This window comes from Gadus macrocephalus, chromosome 6 (assembly GCF_031168955.1).
Source record: "Gadus macrocephalus chromosome 6, ASM3116895v1".
Lineage (NCBI taxonomy): Eukaryota > Metazoa > Chordata > Actinopteri > Gadiformes > Gadidae > Gadus > Gadus macrocephalus.
Window position 1 is genome coordinate 23,406,148 of NC_082387.1, and position 25,898 is coordinate 23,432,045.

General features: G+C 48.4%; 1 protein-coding gene across 1 annotated transcript in view; it reads right to left on the minus strand.

The window, feature by feature from the left end:
• Nucleotides 1-1,260: 1,260 nt before the first annotated feature.
• The window catches only part of LOC132460111 (death-associated protein kinase 1-like), a 52,924-nt gene continuing 28,286 nt past the window's right edge, over nucleotides 1,261-25,898 (minus strand). The window contains exons 9-26 of the mRNA XM_060055151.1: nucleotides 25,585-25,630; nucleotides 25,217-25,306; nucleotides 24,355-24,447; nucleotides 23,359-23,478; nucleotides 21,477-21,575; nucleotides 20,373-20,471; nucleotides 19,233-19,331; nucleotides 18,433-18,630; nucleotides 17,844-18,041; nucleotides 15,120-15,218; nucleotides 13,264-13,341; nucleotides 12,383-12,599; nucleotides 9,795-9,980; nucleotides 8,756-8,953; nucleotides 8,156-8,294; nucleotides 7,189-7,309; nucleotides 6,374-6,562; nucleotides 1,261-4,994 (exon numbers count right to left, since the gene is read on the minus strand). Of these exons, the coding sequence (XP_059911134.1) occupies nucleotides 3,675-4,994; nucleotides 6,374-6,562; nucleotides 7,189-7,309; nucleotides 8,156-8,294; nucleotides 8,756-8,953; nucleotides 9,795-9,980; nucleotides 12,383-12,599; nucleotides 13,264-13,341; nucleotides 15,120-15,218; nucleotides 17,844-18,041; nucleotides 18,433-18,630; nucleotides 19,233-19,331; nucleotides 20,373-20,471; nucleotides 21,477-21,575; nucleotides 23,359-23,478; nucleotides 24,355-24,447; nucleotides 25,217-25,306; nucleotides 25,585-25,630 (3,589 nt within the window). The 3' untranslated portion in view covers nucleotides 1,261-3,674. The remainder of the gene's footprint in view (nucleotides 4,995-6,373; nucleotides 6,563-7,188; nucleotides 7,310-8,155; nucleotides 8,295-8,755; nucleotides 8,954-9,794; nucleotides 9,981-12,382; nucleotides 12,600-13,263; nucleotides 13,342-15,119; nucleotides 15,219-17,843; nucleotides 18,042-18,432; nucleotides 18,631-19,232; nucleotides 19,332-20,372; nucleotides 20,472-21,476; nucleotides 21,576-23,358; nucleotides 23,479-24,354; nucleotides 24,448-25,216; nucleotides 25,307-25,584; nucleotides 25,631-25,898) is intronic.

Sequence of the window (25,898 nt, forward strand, 5' to 3'; positions counted from 1 at the left end):
GATAATAATAGTAGATCATTTCCTCATGTCAGGATTTCAAGGACTAGCTTCACTAAGATTGGGCAAATACATATTTTTCGTGTTTCTTAGAAAAAGTAAGAAAACAAAAGACACTAGATACTGCTATTAAAGTAGGCGTCGTTAGTTTTGGTTATGTTTCCTCAAATATTTTAGTGCAGGAACCAGTGTCATCATTGAGAGGTCATTAAAGCAGCAGGTGTAGAACTCCTTTCGCATTCACTAACCAACCGGCTTGTTAAACGTTACTAGTTTTGTGTTAATATTAAGGGGAATTAATGTTCTGTGGTTTTATTGAGGCCAGACTAAGGCCTTCTTGTGAAAAAAAAAAAAAGTGGGCTAAATTAGGAAACAGTCAGCAGTAACAGCATGTCAAGGGGCGGTGATTTTGTTCCGCCCACGACAGAACAGGGGTTTTCGGTGTCGATCCAGTCCTAAGACTACAGTCTCTGGTTCTTACAGAGGGACCTCACACACCGGGGCTGGGGGGGGATATTGCGGCCCAGGACTCAACGGCGAGGCAGGAGGCAAATGACGTCAAATATAGACATTTAACCCGTTACATCATCCGACTCAGCAACATGTCATTTACATAAGTGCACTATCAGTGCAGCCATTACAGCAACTATCTCCTTTTCACATTATGAAAGAATGACTGCAAGTCACTTCACCCTGCCATTGGCCAACTGCATTAAGGCCCAATCCCATTTCTAACCCTTTCCCCCTTACCCCTGCCCCTTGTTTTGAAGGGGTAAGGGGAAGGGGGAAGGGGTAGAAATGGGATTGGGCCTAAGGGACCATGACAGGAAGTTCCCCGCCTAGGACATCCTGTGAAACGGGTATGTTGTCGCAGGTGGTCAATTGCTGAGTATGCCAGTCATTTGCTTTCTGCCAATAGTTTCTATTAGGCGTACAAATAAAAACATTTTATGTTGTGGGATGATGTTGGACCACCTTGGTGGTACTGTTTTTTCATTCACATTTTTATGTTTAATATTCTTAGTGTCAACGTTACCATTAAAAGTGTCTTTTAATGGTAACGTTGACTATGTTTTTCTACCACGCACATTTAACAGCAAATTTTTCTTTCAACTACGAAAGTGCAGCTACTTGGAAATTATTCTTATGAAATAACTTACAAGAAAGCATTCTAAAAAACAAAGTTGCATAAAATATACAGTTGCTTTGTGGCAAATTATTTAACATGAAGAGCTGTAATTGAGGCAATAAAACCAATGCAAATCGGGTAAAGAATTTATTATAAAAATGTGCAACACTGTTAAGTGTCAGAAGTACTATGAATGTTGCAGTTGAAAACATGCTGAATAAATGTAACAAAAGACTATGATTCAATCTACTGGAGGCCTATAGGATATAGCCAAGGCTAACATCTCTTGTCTCTTTCTCGAAACTCTGGCTCATCGGTCTATGTACCTCAAAGAACAAGACTCAGGTAAATAAGTCAGCCTACAATTCCCATTTTTCTTTTCTTCTCTCGCTCCAACTTTGAGGGAGAGAAATGTAGAGAAGACACACCACGCATCAGTATCATTCAGACACAACCTTTACAAAGTTTTTTTTTGAAGCAGGAAAAAGGAAAACCTTTCTCCTTTCAGAATTTTTTGAAGCGTATAAAATGATTGAGAAACAAGGCGTGTATAGGCACACAACAGTTGGCAACAATATGACAGATACAACCCAGCCTCAGGTAAATGATAGGTTTCCATGTCTAAACCTAACGGGACATTTCCGTTCAACAGATCGTACGTGTATATACTAGTTCAGAGTGGAATTGAGTGAAGATTTCATTTTAATGCAATATTTTATACTCACAACAAAAACACTTGCAGTACATTCATGTTGCCTCTTTACAAACAACCGATTTGGACAGACCGCTTGGAATATTATATATACTGTATACATATATAGATATATATATATATATATATACACAAAATAAAAAAGTGGGCATGAGAAACAGAAGCAACACATAGGTCTTAGGTATTTACAATGTACCAATAAGTACACTGGATAGATTGGAAATCGTCAGGGAGCCCCAACAGTAGCATATGAAGCATCAGATTTACGTTCTTGGGCAAAGAGGGGGAATACTGTGGATGCTGGCAAGGAAGGCACACACAAAACAAGTGCCATTATGTCCAAAACCTCCATGTTAAATCTCAAAAACCTATACACCTCCTGTTTCTGTACCACGTGTGCAACACTATTTTCGACATGTAACAAAAAGGATTTCCTTAGACATGGGGTAGAAAAAAGTTGAAAATTGGAGTCAAAGTCCAATTGTCAGTGCGGGTCAGAAAGAGTTGGATTTTACTTCCAGGGTATGTAAAATGGTGGCGCTTTTGGGCTGTACCAAATACATTATTCTCTATTATTGGGAAAGTCAGACCACACCGAAACCCAAAGGGGGAAGTTAAAGCCAGGCCTTATGTCTACATGGGAACAACACAACTTATTCCCTAGAAGCTGTGTTCTAGTACATTTGACCCTCTATAGTTCTTACCAATCAAGACAAGGAAAATATCCACATGCACAGGTCCACTCAACAGGTGGTTTTGGCTGTAAAGGGTTCACCTCCTCATTAATAAAATTCAACACCATTCATGTACATTTCATCAAGATACAGGGTGATGCAAGTTTGGTGCATTGTAATCCCTTTATGCGCGCTTAAACTATCAAGTATGTGTGCACCACTCTACCCTGTTTGCCGCCGTTAAAGTTGCCTTTTGATACACTTTTCAAATGCTTCTTTCCGTTTAACAGCATCTAAACAACATTGCGCACTGCTTTGTTTTTCTCACTAGGAACCAGGTTTGAGGGAATGTATTGATTTGTCTTCTTTAAAAGTTTGAACAAGGCACAGCTCCTCTGATGTTTAAAGAGTACAACTATTTCCTTTCAACAGAGATATTGTGCTTATCTTTGGGTAGGGCGCGGGGGGGGGGGGGGGGGGGGGGGGGCAAAAGGGCTAAAAGCCAGTCAAGCCAAAAAAACAACAACAAAAAAAAATAGATACATAACATTCGGCATCGATCTGAATCTCCATCGTCGTCCAGACCGTTTGGAACAGAGGTGGGAATGAGTCGGCTGAAATGGACCAAGTACAGCAGCAATTAATATCACCTACACTGTAGGACGACCGCAACTAAATAACTCAGTGAACCAAGAGGCTGATATCACGTGTACACACTAGACCGATTGCAACAAAGAGAGTCTTAAGTCTTAAGGGAGTGTGCTTATTGTAAAACACAAAACAAAAAAAAAAAACAAAGCAGCACAACAGATTAAGAAGTTAAGCAGCTGAGCAAATTATTCCTTCTGGGAACACTCGAGTGACTCTAGACACATTCATGTTGGGAAAACAGGGTCTTTACATCACATGGGAGGCATCGGCACGACATCCACTCAACCGGCCACCTCCACGACCCGGAGCGATGGAGGAGGGAGATGCAGGTAGTCTCTGGGTAAAGGCCGCACTTAATGTTCATCAAGACGGGTCTCTAAACTCCTGCCGGGGGCCGGGAAAACCGAAATACTTTATCTGGGGTGGGGGGGGTCGTCAGTATATAGCTCCCCTCGGTACGGTCGCCGCTCTGAATCCACGCGGTCCGAGTCAGGGTCCGTCTCGGCTGGCCTCAGCGGGACACGACGGAGCTGATGGAGTTGTACGACGTGCCCCCGTGGCAGGAGGCCACGTAGCCCCCGGGCGCCGCGCCCGCCGCCTCCGCGTCGACCCGGAAGATGGGCGAGCTCCGGAGCAGGAAGTCGGCCGCGTCCCGCCGGCCCAGCTCCCTCAGCTTGGCCATCAGGACGCCCACCGTGCTGCCGGGACGCCCGCTCCACTCCCGCAGCAGCGCCGCCGTCGGGCTGGGCGCCGGCTCCGGCTCCTCCTCCTCCTCCTCCTCCTCCTCCTCCTCCCCCGGGGGGGGGCTCCCGTTGGGGCCGCTGTGCTTGGCCACCAGCTCCGTGAGGCCCAGGTTCATGGCCAGCAGGCACCAGTCCTTCCCCAGGGCGTCGGGGGGGTCCAGCATGCGGCACAGCTTCCGGCGCGCCAGCAGGCACACGTGGGAGACGTGGATGTCCGCGCCCAGGCTGCCGCGCTGGTACACCTCGGCGCAGCCGAACGCCAGCACGCTGCTGAAGCCCTCGCGGTAGCCGCCCATGGTGTTGGTGAGCGAGGACTCGCGCTGCAGCTGAGCGCGCAGGAAGTCTTTGGGCTGGTAGACCATGACGGGGCCCTGGTGCTGCCGCAGCTGCTGGGGGCTCAGGTAGTACTTGGCCGTCAGCAGGCCCGGCAGGGTGGAGGCCAGCAGGTTCTCGGCGATGCTGCACACGGCGTCCAGCAGGGCGTAGCACTTGGCCCGCTCCGCGTCGTGGCCCCGCACCTGGATCTCCACGCCCTGGCCGTGGTTGACCAGCAGCACCATGGCCTCGGCGCTGGGCTGGCTGACCTTGGCGCCGTTGGTCCACAGGCGGATGTCCCGGTCCATCTCCTCGCCGCCGCCGCCCTCCTCCTCCCCCTCCTCGGGCTTCTGCTGGTGGCTCCAGCGGCACAGGTTGACCTGCAGCTTGTGGAACAGGCCGCAGGGGAAGGCCGTGAGGTGCTCGGCGGGGACCAGCCGCACGCCGCCGTAGATCAGCCCCTCCTCGTCGTCGTCCTCCTCGGTCCAGGAGCGGTGCAGACCGTTGGTCTTGATGAGCGCCGGCACGTCCACCATGGAGGGGTTGGTGAGGTCGCGGGCGCACACGTCCATGGCGTCCAGGATCTGCAGCAGCTCGTCCACGTCGCTGTCGGGCGCCAGCGCCTGCACCTCCTCCAGCCTGTAGCGCCCCCTGTAGTGGTGGATGGCCTTGGGCGTCTCCACCGACAGCAGCCGGGCGAGCACGTTGCTGCAGAGCCAGCGGGGCTCCAGCAGCACCACGTCCTGCACCGTCTCGCTCTGCATGATGTTGATCTGCCCACAGCGGGGGGGGGGGGAGAGGAGAGGGAGAGGAGAGGGAGAGAGATGCTTAATTTAATGAATCACATTGAGTAGGAGTGCAGGAAGAAGAGAGGAGGGAAGTACGGTAAATGAGAGAGCAGTTCGCTAAAACATATGGTGAAGAGCCACACAGTGAACAAATTATTAATATTTACCACCCACACACATGCAAATGTTTAATGCTACTAGTGTTAGATGGTTGGGTAAAGCAAGAAAGAGACACAAAATCCACAAGCTCATTGTGGTGAAGCGTGACTCATCACCAAATTACTTTCGGCAGCGCTTTGTTTAACTGTTAGGCCCTCCTCAGACAAAATGTTCCCTTTTTAGTTCCTTGTTCCTGATGTATGATTGTTAGCAGATGGACCTCGAGGCAGTAGCACTCATAATCAAACAGTGCCCTTAAGTGGTAGAACGCAGTGGTAGCATGGGACAATCATTTTAGACCCCATTATTTTAAAAGTAGACATATGATACCACCAGGTGTGAGTGTGATTAGCCGCTACAAGCCGTTTTGATAATCTCCCTCCTAATATAATAATGATAACAATAATAATCATCATATATAGCGCTTTTCAAGTCCCCAAAGCACTTTACATTGAAGGGGGGGACCTCACTCACCACCACCAGGGTGTAGCACCAACTTGGGTGATGCACGGCAGCCAATCTGCGCCAGAACGCTCACCACACACCAGCGTGAGGTGGAGAGCGAGGGAATTAATGAATCGGCCAATTATACAGCGGGATGATCAGGGGGCCAGATTGAATGAGCCTGGTTGGCTCATTCAGGACACCGGGGAAACCCTTTACTCTTTGCAATAAGTGCCCTGGGGTCTTTCACGACCTCAGTGAGTCAGGACCTCGGTTTTACGTCTCCTCCGAAGGACGGCGCCTTCGACAGCACAGTGTCCCCGTCACTGCACTGGGGCGATCGGGAGTGATGTTTTGACCAGAGGGAAGAGTGCCACCTACTGGCCAACACCCCACACCACTTCCAGCAGCAACTCAAGTGTTCCCAGTTGGTCTGCCATCCAAGTACTAACCAAGCCCACACCTGCTTAGCTTCAGAGATTCAGCTAAGGCAGGGTCGCCATTGGTCTGGCTTCTGGCGTCACAAGTGGGCCTGTCCCCCTAGATGTGGGTCTTCCAGCCTACCCGGAGGACCGTAGCAAACGTCGCTCATCTATCCCGCATTTAACACTTTTAACGGCTAATCACACTCACACCTGGTGGTATAAAATGTCACCTTTTAGCATGCAGGTGCAGGAACGTTTTTGTCCCTCTCCTTCAGCACGTTGGGGCAGAGATGCCGGCTATCACACTGCGCGGGCCGCCACGGCCGTCTTGCTCACCTCTCCCATGCTGTGCAGCTGCTGTGCCAGCGTGCGCAGGTGGTCCTGGCTGGCCAGCGGGTTGATGTGCTCCTGGACGTCGCTGACAAACTGCTGCCAGGACGTCAGCTGGTTGGGTCCGCTCAGCTTCCTCCAGGCGGGCAGCGCGGCCAGCAGACGCTCCGACAGCAAGGTCATGGGGCCGCACCTCTGAGCCCCCCGTGGAGAGAGGAGCACCCAAGGGGAGACACACGGGCGGGGGGAGGGGGAAGAGAGGGAGTCAACGCATGTGCCAGCGTGATTTATTGTGAGTACCGTTTTTGGGTTGTGTGTGTGTGTGTGTGTGTGTGTGTGTGTGTGTGTGTGTGTGTGTGTGTGTGTGTGTGGTCTTGTGGTCAAAAGTATGAACCAGCAGGTTAAGGTTCAGGTGGTGCAATCTGGGTGGTGATGGAGAGAAATGAATAAATCTGCAATATGTTGTGCAGGGATGTCCGATACATGATATGCAAGAGCAGAGACTGATTTAAAATGAAATGTAAATTAATTAAAATAAAATAGATTCAAAGTCGCATCTCCTTTAGATCAATTTCTTTCAGCTGTGTCACCCGAATTCCCCATTATTGGTGTGTGTGTGTGTGTGTGTGTGTGTGTGTGTGTGTGTGTGTGTGTGTGTGTGTGTGTGTGTGTGTGTGTGTGTGTGTGTGTGTGTGTGTGTGTGTGTGTGTGTGTGTGCGTGCGTGCGTGCGTGCGTGCGTGCGTGCGTGCGTGCGTGCGTGCGTGCGTGCGTGCGTGCGTGCGTGCGTGCGTGCGTGCGTGCGTCTGTGTGTGTGGTCTACCGAGATAATGGAGGTCCGTAGCTCCTGCAGGTGGCTCCTCAGTGTCTTCATGTCTTTAGAGTTCGATGCTCCGACGTCCATGACGAACAGCTTGTCGCTGATCTGAAGGTCGGTCCCAAACCTGGAGGGCACACAGCAGCCAGCTCCACTCAATGACCGGACACAAGTGGAGCAGCACATCGGGGATGCATAAATATCTATGCATGAAAATAATATTTCCAAAATAAATTAGTCAGAAATTTGGTTCACAGCATTTTTGCACCAGCCTGATATCACACAGAATAGGTGATAGAGAAGACATTTTAATTGATTTAGAACTCCCCGCGATAGCAGAGTCCATAGTCTCTATAGCGGTCGCCTTTATGGTCGTTACTATGGTCAGCAACATTTCCCCCCCTGTAGCGATAGAGCAGACGGATCGTAGAAGTTCCCCGTTGGCCCGGGGCCCAATACTTTACCTTGTCGAGAATAGAGAGAAGATTTACATTTCTCGATATTCCTTTAACTAATACAGCAGTACAACTTCCCTCTTTTAACCCGGTCTTCTAACTCTGCACTTAAAATACACGTACGAATGAAGCATGAAGAAGTGGGGTTATTTAAAAAAAGATGATAGCATTGCCCCACGCCAGCTGGTCGACCGACCTCTGGGCCCTCCTGAGCCACGGCTAGTAAAACCACGGTGGGTCGACTGAGTTTAACTAGTGCTTTCATCCAAAGTGCTTTACAATATTGCCCGACATTCACCTATTCACACACACATTCACACACCGACGACGGCGCTTTCAACCACGCGAGGCGACAGCCAGCTCGTCGGGAGCAGTTAGGGTCAGGTGCCTTGCTCAGGGACACCTCGACACTCGGCTAGGAAGAGCCCGGGGATCGAACTAGCAACCTTGCGGTGTCCAGCCCAACCCGCTGTGCCCCACTGAGCTGCAGCCGCGGCCGCCGGGACAGCGCCACGCACCTGTTCCTGACTTCCTTGAGCAGCACCCGCTCCTTGTCGTAGAGGAACTCTCCGGAGAAGGCCCGCGGCACGTTGGCCAGGTCGGCGTGGGTGCCCACCAGCGACACGGCCAGGGGCTTCTGCAGGCGGCCTGCCAACGCTGAGGGAGGCAGGGGGGGGGGCGCGCACACACACACACACACACACAGGAATATTATGAAAACCCAATGATGGAAATACATAACATAGTTGGAAAAGTTCTCTTATTTGTGAGCTTGCAGCCGACTCAACGCAAGTGACGGTAAAAACTGGATCGTCTCACACATGCAAACGAGAAGGGTCATTCCTTCTCCTTTGCATGTTCATGAGTAGAAGGGTAAGTCGATATTCGGCCCCATATGCAAAATGGGGGAAAAATTGCTTCACGGATGAATCGACCAGCATTCCCCCCCCCCCCCCATCCTGACAACACCCAACACACACATGAGCACGCACACTTATGAGCACACACACGCGAGCCCGCACGCACACACACACACACACGACGCGCACATGCACACACACACACACACACACACACACACGCACGCACACGCGCACACGCGCGCGACGGGTGCTGACCGATGTTGTCCGAGGGCAGGGAGAGGGCCTTGAGCGTGTTGAGCCAGTAGGTGATGTGTCCCAGCTGGGTCTCGTAGGGCTCCTCCAGGCTGAACAGCACCAGGTGCAGCGCCGTCACGTCGTTGGCCGCAAAGTAGTCGTAGGCACACTGGTACACAGGGTTCCCAGAAAACTCCCACACGCTGAAGTCCCCCACGCCTGCAGGGGGCAGTAGAGAGCATGGGTGAATTTCCCCTTCAGTAACCTATGTACCTACAGTATATATGCCTGAGGGCTGTCTGTTCTGTGGATTGAAAAGGTGGACTGTTTCAATGCTATAGCTACGATAAAATCGATTGCCATTCAAGGCATTTAGCAGACACTTTTATCCAAAGCGACCGACGGTCAGTGAATTTAGATGCATTATATTAAGGAGCAGGAAGGATTTAGGGCACCTTGCTCAATGATGCCTACGCCCTATATGTATATTGTACATGGGGGGGGGGTATTGAACCCAGTGCCTTAATGCTGGGAGTTAAAGCACCCTAACCCCCCCTAGACTATCCCGCCCCCTATACCCAGACTAAGTGGTGTAATATTGTGTTTTACCGCAGCTCAGTTCATTTTGATTTAATCGCTATAAGTGCTATAAGGCAGCTGCTGACGTGCAGGTTCTTCATCGCATGAAGTGCAGAACAGTGGACTTCAAAACTCAGCAGAAAACTCAGCAAACCTTCACCTGCAGCAAGGAACCGTCACAGACCGTAATGTAACCTCGCTTTCAATGAAATACATTAATTCCTCAGTGAACATCTTGATGTCTACCCAACCCCTCAACCTTAGTCATTGAACAACGTTTATCTCTTTTTAAATTCCTATCACCTTCTACCCTGACGCCCACATTTTCCATGTGAGATTAAAAAGGCGAATCTCATCTCATCCCTAGTGTCCATTGGATGATTGTATTATCATGAGGCATCAGTATGATCTTACCCCACCCTACACGCCGGGGGCCAGTGTCAGTACGATCTTACCCCTCCCTACACCCCGAGGGCCTCACCGTTGATGTTGGTGTTCTGGATGTCGATGGCCCTGGTGGCCAGCTCGTCGGCCGAGGACAGGGCGTTGTGGACGGGGGAGAACACCTCCAGCACCCCCTTGGTCAGGCTGGGCTCGAACATCATGCTCCGGCTCCTCACGCTCACGTTCTCACAGCCGGGGTACAGGTTGGAGATGCTCACAGAGACTACAGGGAGATGGACACAACACAGGGGGTTTAACGCAACAATCCAGTGTTAGTGGGTTCTGTGTGTGTAGGAATATACATCTTTACGTACAAACACAGGCAAAGTTTTGAATGCATTCACCAGCCTAGATGAATTGGGCTGAAAGCGTCATATGTAAACTATTGTATGTGATCATTTTATCAGACCGTTGGTGACTTGTCGTCGGTATGTTTGGTTTGTATGAAGGTCTATTTTCAGACACATGGGGGTGCTGTTTCCACACAAAAGGAGAGCGCTTGTGGGATATTTCGTCAATGTTGCAAAGCTCCAGAGAAAGAAATAATTAATCTCCAGTTCAGCCACGTTTTAAACACTTAAGAGCTTTAGAAAGTGGATCCAACCTGATTGGTCAGTCACTGATCCAACAGTCACTGATCAAAGATGTGCATGTATGTGATTTTCAATCCCAAAATAATAAATGCAAAAAATAGAGTTCCACAGAAAAAAATCGAATCGAAGCCAACAACGTCTGAATGTACGCATGAAAACACTACTCTAGTCCCACGTATCACATGAAACATTGTGTAGGCAGGAGTACAGATAGGAATCTATGGGGGAATTCAATCCATGCAGTGGGGCAGAATTTGAGGCCTGCTTGGGTTCGCTCACTTCCAGAGACAGCTGACTGACTTTTCATTATAAATGTTCTGCTCTGGTCCTGAGGAATGAAGCGCTGCCCCAACATCTGTGGCCACATCTCTCCTCTGGCAGCAGGCCTAAATCTCCTTTTTTTTGGGGTTAAAGGGAACATAAGCTATTTTCCGTGTGTGTGTGTGTGTGTGTGTGTGTGTGTGTGTGTGTGTGTGTGTGTGTGTGTGTGTGTGTGTGTGTGTGTGTGTGTGTGTGTGTGTGTGCAGCCAGCTTTATTTAGACTGGAGGAATGTAGATGGAGAGTGATATAGACAGAATGAGATATTGATCAAGAGAGCTATATTGGTTTCACCTGCACCACTCTGCCCCCTTTCTTGCAGGTATTAGTCTTGAAATTAACTCTTTAAACTGAGGCCGGCTGTTTTAAAGCAACAGCCATGAATATCCGAGGTTCCAGTTTCCGAAGGCAGAACCGTGTGGGTCAACATGATGAACATGATGATGCTGAACCCACACATCACCACATGCTGACTTTCCTGATGAGGGATTCATCAAAATGAACATACCATAATTAGACGGTGCACAATTTATAGTGCACAGAACAGAAGAAAACCAAGTGCATTACCTATACATTATATATATATTTTTTTAACTACCATGTCAATGTCTCCGATTTGTCATTTCCAAATCATAGCATGCATCAAAAACAATCTCTTCATTCTGGTAAGCATTTCCCCAGAGTGTTTAAAAGGCTTTAAAGAAATCCGGTCTGAATGTTGGGCTACAGAGGCCCTGGTGCTTCAGATGAGCAACTCTAGACGGCCATTATCAGGGAGGGAAGCAGGCCTCTGTAGGAGATAATGGTGCCGGTAAAGAGTGGTTAAGGACCAACACAATAGAATGTATTTCTGTGTGTGTGTGTGTGTGTGTGTGTGTGTGTGTGTGTGTGTGTGTGTGTAAGGAAGAACGCATGTGAACATCTGTGTGTGTGTGTGCGTGTGTGTGTGTGTGTGTGTGTGTGTGTGTGTGTGTGTGTGTGTGTGTGTGTGTGTGTGTGTGTGTGTGTGTGTGTGTGTGTGTGTGTGTGTGTGTGTGTGTGTGAGGAAGAACGCATGTGAACATCTGTGTGTGTGTGTGCGTGCGTGCGTGTGTGTTTGTCTGAGGGTGTGTGTTTGGGTGAAAGGATGAGTCTATGCGAGGGTGTATGTGTGCACATGACGTGAAGGCGTGTGTGTGCGTGTGTGTTCATGAAAGAGTGCGTGATTAAGAGAGAGAAAGGAAGACGGAACACGCCAGAGACACAGATAAGTTAAGAGAAACATTAACAGGGGGGACGTGTGCGTGTGTGTGTTTCTTGTGTGTGCGCGGGGTTCTTTGTGAGCCTCAGTAATCACTGTCTGCAGGTCTGACTGGGGAAGAAGACAGTCAAAGCCCCGAGGGCAAGCGTTGGCCTCAGCTGTCAAGGTTATCAGGTTAAGATGGTGAACAGAGCACAAAGCGCTCAGCAGAAAACAGGCCATGAACCTGTGCTCGAAGTGCCCGCAGCCAGGGCCCAAATTGAATAAAAAGGAATACAAAAATAGCCCACAAAATACCCAAATATGACAGTCACGCTATGACGCTATTCAAATACCTCCTTTGCAATTTGCTTCATTTAAGTCGCCATTGTTTTGTCAAATGCAGTTCACGCAAAAGACTCTCCCCTGATTATTGTGTTGTCTCCGTGGTTGTTTATTCGTGACGCGACTGACTTAGGAGACCTTCCCCCTACCGGCGGGCTTGGAGGCGATGGGGGAGCTGGGGTGGCGCGACGGGTTGGAGACCCTCGTCCTCTTCCTCCTGAACAGGCTCCGCAGGATGCCGCACTTCAGGGACTCCAGCAGGGTGCTCTTGCCCACTCCCTGGTGCCCGAACAGCTTGAGCTTGATCCTGGGCTGCAGCAGCTGGCTGGGACGCAGCTGCTGGATGTAGCTCAGCTTGTGGTTGTCCTGGGGAGAGAGAGACCCAGCCCTGTTGAAAGCTGAACCCATGGGTTGTGCAGCACTTTCCCTTGGCTTTGTAGCTACTCCAATTTTGGTTGTATGCTTTGATTGCTCTCAGCTTCACTTGTACAATCGCTTTGGATTAAAGCGTCTGCCGAATGACTAAAGGTTCATGTTTTAGTGTTTCACAATGTGTTTGGAGGAGATAGTCCTTGAGGTGTTTACAACTGATTTAAGATCATCAGTTAGGTAAAATGCAAACAGAATTTATGCAAACTGTTTGGAGTATACCCAATGCTTATCATATGCATTCGATGTAATAAACAATCTAAAATCAGTTTATTGGTCTACAAAATGCAGCGAGTTCGCTGCTTAGTTTATCAGTTATACATTATTTGTGTTTTCATCTGCAACATTGATTCTCGACTGAAGGTGTTGCTAGCTCCAGAGCTAAGATGACGGAGAAGTTGATCGAGTCTAGCAGACTTGATAGAATGACGTTGTTCAACACCTCCACACAGCGACTTCAATGTCATCCCCCTATTCAGCCCTTCCCTCTGATTCTAACAGCATTCAACCCACCGGTGTTGCTATGCTCAGCTATGGTGGTGCCTCGGTGTGCTTGTGCGTGCGTGCGCACGCGCGTGTGCGTGTGCGTGTGTGTGTGTACCTTTTTAAGCCTGCCGAGCAGTACGAAGATGACTTCGTGTTGTTCGCTTGAGGCCAGATCTTCTGCAGTCTTGCCGTCCTTTGGAATAAAAAAAACAACAACAGGAGATCAAACCTAATGTTCTACGATCAATTCCCTCCATACACTTCCATCAGTTTAGAGACATGCTCATCATACTCCTAATGCCACTCAGGCCTGGTTCACACAGAAAGGTTTCCATAGCGTTGATTCCTGCAATCGATCAATCTGTCCCAAATCTCAAATAAAGAAACATTTTATCTGTAATAAAATATTTTCTCACAATATACTTCCAAAACAGCCTGAAGAAAAGGGCAAAACATGTCTTACTAATACGCAACACTCTACGGTCAGACTCAAACCATTTCGGAAATTCAAGTTCAAACCGATAACATATTATATGCACCTTATGTGAGGCAGCAATTTTTTTAAAGTCATTCCATTCAACCGTCCAAATAACACATCCTGAAGAACCAAACAATCGAAGACGCTGAGCAAAAAGGGCCAATAAATTATACATGACCCCAGTAGCTGCCTTCTAGATTAAACATGTATAGCATCTCAGCCATAATGCAATATTAACAGGCAGGGGATTGACGGCAGAGGAGGAGAGGAGCATATGGATGTGTAGCCCGTCTACTCTAGGTTAACTCCAGAGAAATCCTCTTTCTCATTTTCACTTATTCAGCTTAAAACATTGAAGCGTCAAATCAATGTTAAAACATTTATAGAGGACCCTTATAGCTGGCTATACAACCAGCTGCCCCAAACCCCAGTGTTGATGCCCGTGTCCTCTTCCCTTCATAGAAGTATTACTAAAGCCCTCTGTAGAAAGACATCAACGCTATATGTGGAGTGATTTGGGGATAGCATTTAGCCCGTGTCACATCATAGGCTGGGACTAATCTATTTAAAATTACACTAATGCTGTTCGTTCATCTAGTCAATGTACAATTGCATATATAAAATTTTTTAATTTTCATATAGGCTATTTTATGAATCGAAATATGTGTTAAAGATATTACTATGAGCAATATTTGTAAAAACTTTATCAATGTGTGCTAAAGTGTAAATAATTCCATTTTTATTCAGGTTAAATAGGAAGACATTTTCCTTTAGCTGCACACTCAGCAGTATCACTAATCCTTTGATCAAATAAGAACATACATTTATCGAGCCAATATAATCACTGTGCATCACTTATGCAGTTTGAGCAAAGAAGGACACACAAGATCAAGGACACACAGTATCAGCCCTGATGTGGGTTCAATGGGGACACCTATTAGGACGGTGTCCCTGACATTATTCACACCCAAAGCCTTGCATTCACCAAAGAGGCAGATCCCAATCCTCTTAGTGTCCCAAATCTGCTTTCAGCGCTTTCCTACTGTTTAGCATATATATACACGTATATTACATATACATAAAAACGGGGTGAATAAAGGAAAAGACTTGCTTGACAGCCCAAGCATAAAATTTACTTATCCAAATGAATCTGTATGCCAACCACCCAGGGTGTTTAATCTTATTCATATATTATATGTCTCCTATTTTGGCTCTTTTTGTGTTCTGGCACTGATATCATGCAAACAGCCTGAGGAAGAAACAGCATTGTTATTCTGCTGGTTACCTTTTCAAGGTCAGGCACCAGTGCCCACGACGGTTTGGTGCGAGTGTTGTCTTTGGCACTGTCAGAGTGTGTGTGTGTGTGTGTGTGTGTGTGTGTGTGTGTGTGTGTGTGTGTGTGTGTGTGTGTGTGTGTGTGTGTGTGTGTGTGTGTGTGTGTGTGTGTGTGTGTGTGTGAGAGTGATTGTGTGAGTGAGAGAGCGTTGACTCACGTTGGTGACAGCATCGATGTTAGCTCCTGCCAGACACAGATGTCGGACCACCTCCAGAGCCCCGTTGTTGGAGGCGAGGTGCAGGGGCGTTCTGCCGTACTGCACACAGCGGGGGGGGGGGGGAGAGAGAAGAGTCCGTGGTGAGTGGAGTGGAGAGGATGGAAGGAGGTTGGTCGTTTGTTTTTAACAAGAGAATCTGCATTTGGAGAAAGTCGTGTTTTGATCTGACACTTCTAAAGTGTTGCTCCTTCAGCTCATGTATTTTAGGGAGGGGAATCGGAAAGGGAGTCCGCAGGGACCTCACGTTGCAACGTTTGAGTGCTGGTACGGTACGTATTGCGATTGGGCATAAGTTGCGATTCAGTTAAAAAAAAACGATATTTCTGAGGAGATTCAGCATTTCAGCTTAAAACACTTGAGTCACCATGCGCCCGATTGAGTTACAATTGAAACAAATTGAGTGACATAACAATTCAGCAGGAACACACACGCACACACACAGACCTCATCACCGCAACCCATGTTGTCGGTTGGAATTCCCTACTTGCGTTCCCATATTCAATTCCAACATTTAGACGTTTTGGATGTGTTACACAGTAACCGAGTATTGATTGAAACTCTAGGTGCGGCTACAACAGACCTGCAGTGCCAGGAGGAGAAGAAAAATAGGTTCTGCTAGCTAGCGGGTCTGCAATGATGTGCGGACTACAAATGACACCGTGGTGCAGAACATTAAACAAAGCCTAGACTCCGAACGGGACACAGCATGCACCGTTTCGTAACCACGTGCGGAAACTAACGCCCATCTGTTAACGCGCTGACAGGGCCGGGGAATGAAAAATCAATAAGAAGGGGTGGGGGTTTTCCGTGGTTTGCTGCTGGAACTGTGCGCTAACACACGCGTAATGGAGACTTCCCTTCCCCGAGGGAAATATGAGCACATCTGACAAAACAATAGATAAAAGTGAAGCGATGCTGAGCAATATCAACCGGCTCTCCTTCCACTTGTGGCCGTGCGAACAATGCCGTTGTACCAACACAACAAAGGGGCGTGATGGCGGCCGTGGTCCCGGGTCTCAAGACCTCCGTCGCCTCGGGGTTTGTTTAACCACCGCTCGGTCGCGACGATACGCAGCCTGTTCTTGTCTGCTCCACACAGACTCCCCGTGCCTTCGCCATCCACATCACACTCGCTTGAGCTGTGGTGACGGATTAAATTAGCACCCATGTGATTCAAACAAAGGAAGAAGCGGTTCAAAGTTGAACCAGGGAGGGAGGACAGGGAGACGCTCTTGTTTAGTATAGTTTAGTATGTTTAGCATAGAGCTGGAGGCGAAAGGGGCCAACAGGCCGAGATGCGTGCTGTTACGGTTCAAGAAAACAAACAGATCCGTCATACAAATCGCAGCACTTTCTTCACTATCAAAACTAGAGTGTGTTTGTGTGTGCGCAGGGACAGCCCAATGCATGAGCTCCGGCTGCACGAGTGCTCTTGGATCTGAATATATTTAAAACGGCCGGTGTCGTCTATAGACACAAGACCAAGGTCCAATGTGTGGGTAGCCATGTCAAAACAAAACCTTCAGAGGGAACGGCTCGTTGGGCAAACACTGAATGCACACACGCACACATGCACACACAATGTGTAACAGGGAGCCTCCTGTTTGCGGTTTCTATTTTAAGACTACGGTGGAAGTCGTGATGTTGACCGTTTGTTTGCATGTCACCAGGCCAAGCAGGTTACCCGGGATATCGGTGATGCTGCTTGGTAGAAAATGCTGCCCCGTTTTCTTTATGAAATCATAAAAGCACCACGGACAAAGAATGTCCTCGTACATTCCTTAGTTAGGTACCGCTAAAACACAGTGAAACACCGGTCATTATCGGCCATGACCACACCGATCTCAGCTTCAGGTAGGACAACAGACATACTAGCTGGGAGACCAAAAGGGAAGAGATTTAGAGCTTCAATAGTATCACAATTCAGACGTTAGATTACATGCTCTAAAGTCTGGGTGAACGGGGTATTTTTATTATTATTAGCTTAAAGGGGACCTATTATGCTTTTTCGACTTTTATGACCTATAAACGTTGTTATAATGATTGATAGTCATGTTTAACCATACACAAAAAACGATGTAGATTTTCGGGAAACTCTTCCTCTCATCTGGGCGCTTTCAGCATTCTCTGTCAACGCTCGGTTTCGTCCTTCTCCGCCCCCCTCCTGCCAACCCAACTCCGTTGTGATTGGTTACCTTCCTTGAAGCGTGCGCGTGCAGATTCGACCAGGCATATGGGGGCGCGGCAGGAGTGCCTCTACGTAGATGACTTCCCGGAAATGTGAACAAGTGAATCGCAAACGTTGTCCCGAGTGTTTAGCGCTCTGCACAGCCACCCCAGACTGTCAGCAGGGAATACGTCGAAATGCATGTACGGCATTATTTGACACTTTAGTATGGTTAAACATGACTATCAATCATTATAACAACGTTTATAGGTCATAAAAGTCGAAAAAGCATAATAGGTCCCCTTAAACATTGGCTTAGACCATGATGATGTTGCTGGAAGCGGGGGTCTTTAAGCGCATAACTAATAAATCAACAGAGAACTCGCACATCTGGGCCAGCATTAGTAATCAGTAAAAAAAACCTCTCCCTTTGTCGTCATCTCTAAGGTGTGACTGGTGGGACTGGTCCAGGTTTAATGGGAGGAGACGAGCCTGACCTTGTTGGGCAGGTCCAGTCCGGCCTTGGCCCCGCAGATCGCGGCGACGATGGGCAGGTTGCCGTCCTTGCACGCGATGTGCAGCGCCGTGTTGCCGTGGCGATCCTGCTGGTCCACGTGGCAGGGGTGCCTCAGCAGGCAGAGCACCACCTCCAGCTGACACCTGCGTACGGCCAGGTGCAGCGCCGTGTGGCCGTCCTGGAAACACGACGCACACACGCACACGCACACACACACACACACACACACACACACACACACACACAAAAAGTTGTTCTAAATCCACCCTTTATTAAATAGCACAATCGGCATTTTGAACTAAAGGCTGACTGAGTGTTTTCAGTCCGGTTTTTGGAGATAACTTTAATGTACCATTGGATTCATTGGATTCGCATACCAAATAAGTCTCTTGAAGTTTGGGTATGCAAGTTTCTCCTTCTTTTTGTGCAACTCTCGCCAAACAGTGTCCGACAGACAAAACCGGGATGGGGAATGCCTGTTCATCTCTCAGCTGCCCTTCACTTTTCCACCACAAAGGATTCAAAACATCTCTCGGTCTCGACACTCAACACCCCCGAGACACACCCACCTTGTCGGTGGCCTCCATGGTGGCCCGATGCTCCGCCAGACACTCCACGATGTCGGCGAAGCCGCGCGCCGACGCCGTCAGCAGCGGGCTCTCCCCCTCGCGGTTCTTGGCGTCCACGTGGCCGCCGGCCTGGCACAGGGCCCGCGCCACCGCAGAGTAGCCGTGCCAGGCGGCGCAGTGCAGCGGCGTCTCCTGCTCCTGATGGGGTGGGAGACCGACGGAAGGGAGGGAGGGAGGGAGGGAGGGAGGGTGGGAGAGGGAGAGGGTGAAGGCGCTGAGTTTGACCTGTGGGGCTCTTTGTCGATCCTCTCGGTGGAATCGAGGTACTTTGAGGTCTTGGATCCATACTTTCTGACTCCTCGGTGGTGGACATCTTGAATCGATGGTCTCACGATCTTTATCGGTCGACATATTTAGAATCATAGTTTCGGTCTCCTTAGTGGAAGTTAGAAATCGAACGTTGAATCTAATGTCCCCGACTTCATATTGGTAGACATCTTTGACCTAAGGACTCCTAATTAGTAGTACTTTTTCTTACTTAATCTTAAATCAGCTAGGGATGTCCTCATAAAAGGTGAAGTCCTTCATAGTCACTTTTTGTAAAAGCTTTGACAAATTTGGCGAAGGGAGACTAAAACAAAGATATGTCAAGAGTAACTAATTAGGCAACTGACCGTCACAAACTCAAGTTTAACAGTGTACACATAACAGTGTACACCAGTGATCACAATAGACGCCATGCCTCACAGTGTTGAAACCGCCAGGTAGTGTATTGAAGACAGGCCGATTGATGCTCTTACCCGGTCGGACAGGTCCGGGTTGGCTTTGACGCTGCAGAGGTAGGTGACCACGTCCACGTTTCCGTAGCGAGCGGCCACATGCAGGGCCGTCTCCCCGCTCTGCGCGGAGAACAACAGAGGACCGTTCGACTTTGAAACGCACCCCTGCTTACTTTGACGCCTCTTTTTTTAGGGAGCGTCCACAAATGCCTAGCAGTCGTTGTAGTGAGGTTCTGCTAAGAAGAGATCTCAACCTGGGAATCAATTAATATTCATAGGGAAGACTGGCGGGCAAATGCAAATTGCTTCAAACGATACAGCAAGTCATGAATTTTTGAGTCATGATTCTGATTCTTAAATACAGTTAGATACATACTCTGAGGACTCAAAATACTTGCTGACACAAGCATGTGCTTAGGCAGCCTTGAGAGCACACAGGCACGCACACACACACATGCACGCATTGTGTCCATAACTCAGGGAGGTGCGAGCGGCGTTTACTCTCCATCAGGCGATCAAATGCCGTCGGGGTTAATTGGACAGATTTCTACAACAATCCTGCTTTACAGGCAAGACCCAACAAGAACACCAGCATTAAAAGCAGGCGTGAACACCCATGCAGTTTAACCTACATGAGGGCATCGCACACACACACACACACACACACACACACACACCCTTATTCAGCAAGTCTTGTTTCTATGGCAACAGCAACAGAAATGCCACCGTTACTGATTTTCTCCTCTAGTGGGTGCTGTGTGTGTTCTTTGTGTACATGTATGCATGTGTGTGTATCCGCATGCTTGTGTTGGCTACTCTGTGTGCGTTTCCTGGTTCATATGTATGTCACGGGTGAAACAAAAATCCACGTGAGACTTGATTGGTTTGATCGGATGGGTGGTTGTGTGCATAAAATATGCTGATGCAGGAATGTGTGAGGACTGAAATGGCTTGATGCGAGTGAAATGTGTATGTGTGAAGCATGGGATGAGGGATGAGAGAGAGGGAGAGAGAAGGAGAGCGGGAGAGAGAGGGAGAGGGTGGGAAAGGGAGCAGCAGCGAGAGAGAGAGAGAGAGCGAGAGAGAGAGAGAGAGCGAGAGAGAGAGAGAGAGAGAGAGTGCAAGAAAGAGAGAACGAGGTGAGGAATGAGTGTGACTCACCTTATCTTGGACGTCCAGTGGGCACTTGTTTTCATGGAGGAACTTCAGGGTTCCGACGTGTCCGTGTCTTGCTGCGTAATAGATAGCGTTGGTCCCGCTCTGTGAGGGGTTTCAATGCAAAGCCAATGCGTCGGGATTTATCAATGACCTCGCCCCGGCGCCACTATCGCCTGGCTGCAGACACTACGAGCAGCCTCCACTTTGTAAATACCACACGCATCCAAAACACTCCACGGGCCAACTGGGCTTCAGAGGAACCCGTTTCCCATAGTTGTGCTGAATTTGCATCTTTTTCATGGTAAGTGAGCCTGGAATTATTGAGTTTCCTGCCACCGAAAGCGTTTTAGGAATTTGAATTGCAAGGAAGTCTTATATTTGATGGTGCCAGTGGAATTATGGAATACATAATATAAAGATAGCCAATAAAATGCAAGGAAGTCTTATTTTTGATGTTGCCAATGGAATACATAATATTATAGAAAGATATCCAATAAAATGCAAGGAAGTCTTATTATTCCATGACCAATAGAAAATAGCATAAAATTATACTATAATGACCATAGTAAGGAACATTTAAAGAAGGCATCAGGTGCAAGTTATATTAAATTAAATATACAATATGCATGAGCATGAATCGTCTGGAGAAAAGATAACCCCTGGTGATGATTAATCATCCAGACACCAATAAACATATAGAAAGGCATCTGCTCCACAATATGCTAATGAGTCTGGTAAGCGACAAGCTCTGAATAAAGTCATTTTTCAGCGTCGATTGACATAGAAAGCGACGCATATTATCGTTGTACATCACGAATGACTGGCGAGCAGCCTCTCCTCTCATTGTCACGGGGCTACACAGAGTCGGGCGCCACGTGTATCGGATTGTCCAGCCGCTGGTGGCAGTGGGGGTGGTCATCAATCTGTCACTTCTACTGGTGGTGATCCATCAACGCCGTGAAGCCTTTGGGTGGCTACCCAGTGAGCGTCGGTAAGAGGCTGCATTTCATGGTTGGTGAGGCCGCAGAAGGAGCGTTGCTTTGTGCGCGGCCGGCCCGTGGCCTGGCGTCTCGCGTCAGGGACAGAGAGCAGTGGGTGAGTTAGTACCTTATCGTTGGCCTTGATCTCCGCGCCTTTCGCTATCAACACCTCGATGATCTGGACGTTCCCGCAGCCTGCCGCTATCAGCAGAGGGGGGGTACCGTGCTGCACACGCACACACGCGCACACACACACGCACACACACACACACACACACACACACACACAAGCGAAACAAACAAACAACACATAAACACCAACACAAACAGTACCTTCCAATATTATCCTTTTCAAGGCTTTTTAAATGTTTTGAACGACCCTGTTTTTGAAATGATTTGTATTGATGGGTTTGAGATGGAGGGAAGACGGCACAGCCGGGACAGAGTGTTGGAGCAGTGGTTCTGAATGCAGAATCCAGAGAGAGAGAGACACACAGAAAGAGGATCAAAGAAAGGTGAGAAAGAGAGGAAGGGAACGAGGCAGATGGAGGAATAATCCATTAACATTCCTCCCCGTCCCTCTAAGTCTATCGCGTGTCTCTCCATCGTTTATCCATGCAGTCCTATCCTCAGAGTTACTTATCTCTACCTTTCACTCTTGCCCTCTTGTTTCACTCTCGCCTCATCTCCTTTCTTTACCTCCATGACTCCCTCTCTCTCTCTCTCTCTCTCTCTCTCTCTCTCTCTCCCCCTCCCTCTTTTCCGCCACACCCTACTGAGCTTGTTAGTGTCTCTACATCCCCCTTCCCCCCTCCCCTCCCCACCTCTCACCTCCCTCCCCTCCTCTCATCTCCCCTCCTCTCATCTCCCCTCCTCTCTTCTCCTGTCCCCTCATCTCCTCTCCGCCCCCCACTCCCCTCCTCTCCTGTCCCCTCCTTTCATCTCCCCTCCCCTTCCCTCCCCGCCCTCCCCCTCTCTCCCCTCCCCCCCACCCCCTCCCCATCTCTTCCCCTCTCTCCCCTCCACTCCACCCCCTCCCCCCCTCCCCATCTCTCCCCCTCTCTCCCCTCCACCCCACCCCCTCCATCTCTTCCCCTCTCTCCCCCCCACCCCCTCCCCATCTCTCCCCCTCTCTCCCCTCCGCCTCTGTGTGCTGTCAACAGACTTCATGTCCTCTCCCGTCAGGGAGAAACACGGAGAAGCAAAGGAAGCCTCTGAGCTCGACACGATCTTCCTTCAGCGGTATGAAGTGTGAATGCCAAAGCAAAGCAAAGTTCCTCTGAACTCTTTTCGCACCCAGACACTCATGTGCAGTCACACCAAGGTGGTGTTTATATCTGCTGGAGATAGGGTTTTAAATATCCTTAGATATCTTGGCAACAAGCTCAGACTGCTATCTCAGACTGGCTAGCAGCACAAGTAGCTGCTGGCGTTTCTGCCTGCAGACGGCTACAATGAGGTATGGAGTTAATTACAGAAGATCCAGCTACAGGGAACTCCCACTGGAATCCACTCTTCACTGACCTCTGTTTAAACCCTGGGGGGTGGGTGGGTGGGCATGGTGTTATGTGGCCGGATCGTAGGCACAGACACAGATTCTGACTAACAGGGCGCCTGGTCAGCCGTTTTGTGTGTTTTGTACGCGAGCCATGATTGATGAGAACACACTTAACGCAGAAAAAGCAACAGGGGTCCCCACCTATTAATGCAGACAAGGTGTGGAGAAGCTTTTGATCCGGTGGGAATGGATTATTCAGTGTGTGATGATCAGTGAGTGTGTGTTTGTGTGTTGATCTGTATGTGTCTGTGTTTTTGTTGATCTGTGTCTGTGTCTGTGTCTGTGTGTGTGTGTGTGTGTGTGTGTGTGTGTGTGTGTGTGTGTGTGTGTGTGTGTGTGTGTGTGTGTGTGTGTGTGTGTGTGTAGGTGTGTGTGGGAAATGAGTTATGTGTGATAGTCTGCATGCGCGTGCGTGTATGTGCGCGCGCGCGTGCGTGCGTGTGCGTCTCACCTTGTTTGGCTGGTTCACGTCGTAGCTCGTCAGCGAGCCCAGCAGGTGCTGAAGCCCCGGCACGTTGTCGTCATTGATGGCGTGGATGATGGCCTTCATCACAAAGGAGTCTTCTTCGTCCTGTTTGGAGCGAGCATGATCACATATTCATGGTGGAGTCAAACCGAGTTCCCTGATTTCTTATTTAAGGATTCTGGCGGAAGGATTTTTATAAAGCTGTCCCCAGACAGCCTTTCTGACTCACGACCCGTCTCACTGTTTCAAGCAGTTAGGCATTAACATGCACACTCACACACACACACACACACACACACACACACACACACACAATACAAAACATTACAAAAATAAAGCAACATTTCGGTGGTTCGTTGGCAAGAAGATATAAGGGGAACAGGATGTATTTCTGTGTGCAGTGGATCGGCTCGAGTCTCTTTGAGGAGCGCTACGGAGACAGGTCTAACTTCGGCTGGTCGCCTCACTGCACAAAGCCACGGGAAGAAGACGGATGGAAGAGAGAATAACACTCAAACACACACACACGAGGGAGAGAGAGAGAGAGAGAGAGAGAGAGAGAGAGAGAGAGAGAGAGAGAGAGAGAGAGAGAGAGAGAGAGAGAGAGAGAGAGAGAGAGAGAGAGAGAGAGAGAGAGAGAGAGAGAGAGAGAATACAATAGAAGGTACAGGACTGATATAGAGACCAAGAGCGAGATAATGAGAGAGCAAAATACAGAGAGAGAGAGCAAGAGAGAGCGAGAGAGCGAGAGAGAGAGCAAGAGAGAGAGAGAGCGAGAGCGAGAGAGAGACGAGATAGAGACGAGATAGAGACGAGATAGAAAATACAATAGAAGGTACAGGAATGATATAGCCCGTGTTGGGCCACAAGCTAGTCACCGGCAAACCTAATCAAGTTAACCTTATTTAAATACATCCAATACATTAAATACATTCACCACAGCCCGTCGCTGGGTTGCTGTTGGCGATACCCAGGCCTTACCAGCGTGTCATCACTGCGCGCCACGCTGATGTTACTGCGTGACAGGAAGGAGCGAGACAGCCGATTACACAAGGAGATGAGACGCACAGATTGCTGGAAGAGAATGGAAGAAACACCTTAAGAGTAACACTTCACCTGGTATACAGCTCACCGTGTTTATCACTGAGCGTGCTGCTGTACGCCACTCAGTAATCCTCTGCTCCATGTTATCTATTTGTATTTCTAATCCTGAATAAATGTTTGTTATCGTTGTGATATAATTAAGGAATAGATGACTTCAGTCAGTGGTATGTGCTCATTATACCACTGTTAAGGGGCGTTGTCCGGCCCCGACGCGCAGCGGTGGTCTATAGTGATCTATTGCTTTTATACAACGGTTACTATTATGGCAAAACGAAAGTCATAGACACACTACATTTAAAAAGAAACCAAGAAAGTCAAAGTAGCCGTTTTATTAAAGAATACAAAAAAGTAGTCCCTCCTGGCTGCCTTCAAAATGCACGATGGTCTTTATGCAACACACTTTAGCGTCCCTCCGAGAGAAGGCTCCGATATTTATCCTATGGAGCAGTTCACTCGCCGTGTGCCTAAGCTTTCGTTAGTCTCTCCATCGCCTTGCTCACTCCCGGAGTAACAACATTTACACCCTCTCCATCATTCAACATATTTTTTACTTTGTAACTGTTTCTACTTCCAGGCGCGGAGTGATATGCAAACTTTCACAAAATGATCGGGCGTCATAGCAGTTATGTATACGCTCATTATACAACAGTTAGGAACCAATCAGATCGCTGGATTCAGGCCCCCCGTTGTATAAGATATGTTATAATCCCTGGTGGAGGCTCAGATGACCAAGTCTCACCTTCCATTTCCTTCGCGCGGCAAACTTCTTGAACTTCTCCATGTTGACCGCAGACTCTTTGCGGCTCAGAGCCTGTTGGGTGTCTTTTGGCTGCCGGGACAAAGAACAGCGGACATTTACTGTCATTTGTTGGCATTGATGGCGCCTTTGAGAAGCATGAACAATAACAAATAACAATCGCTGACAAACTGGATAACGTGGAAGCAAACGTCGAAGCTAAATATTTGATACCGTCAAAAAAACACGCAATTCATCCAACCTCACAGTGATATTTGACAACGTATAAAACAAATGACCAGTCACAACTATATCGGTGATCAATTTAATATCTGAATATATCTGAAATAGCAAGTGTAATCAATCCAAACCTTAATCCAGGGATGCAGAAGGCTGTCTTTAATGGTCATCCGCTTTCTGTTAAACAGGAGACAAGTTAAGGCAAGAGCTTGGTATTGATCACATTCATTTATCAATGTCAGCTGGATGTCTCAGTCAACACCAATCAATAATATCTGGCATTTGTGAATTTATTATTAATGTTACAAACTATATTACAAGCAAAGCTACATTTCAACATTATATTTTTTTTTTTCAATTCACCTTTAAATAACTTTTGTGCCGACCCTCGAAATAAACCCGATCAAATCATCTGACGAACGGTGAGCCTACCAACCGACCAATC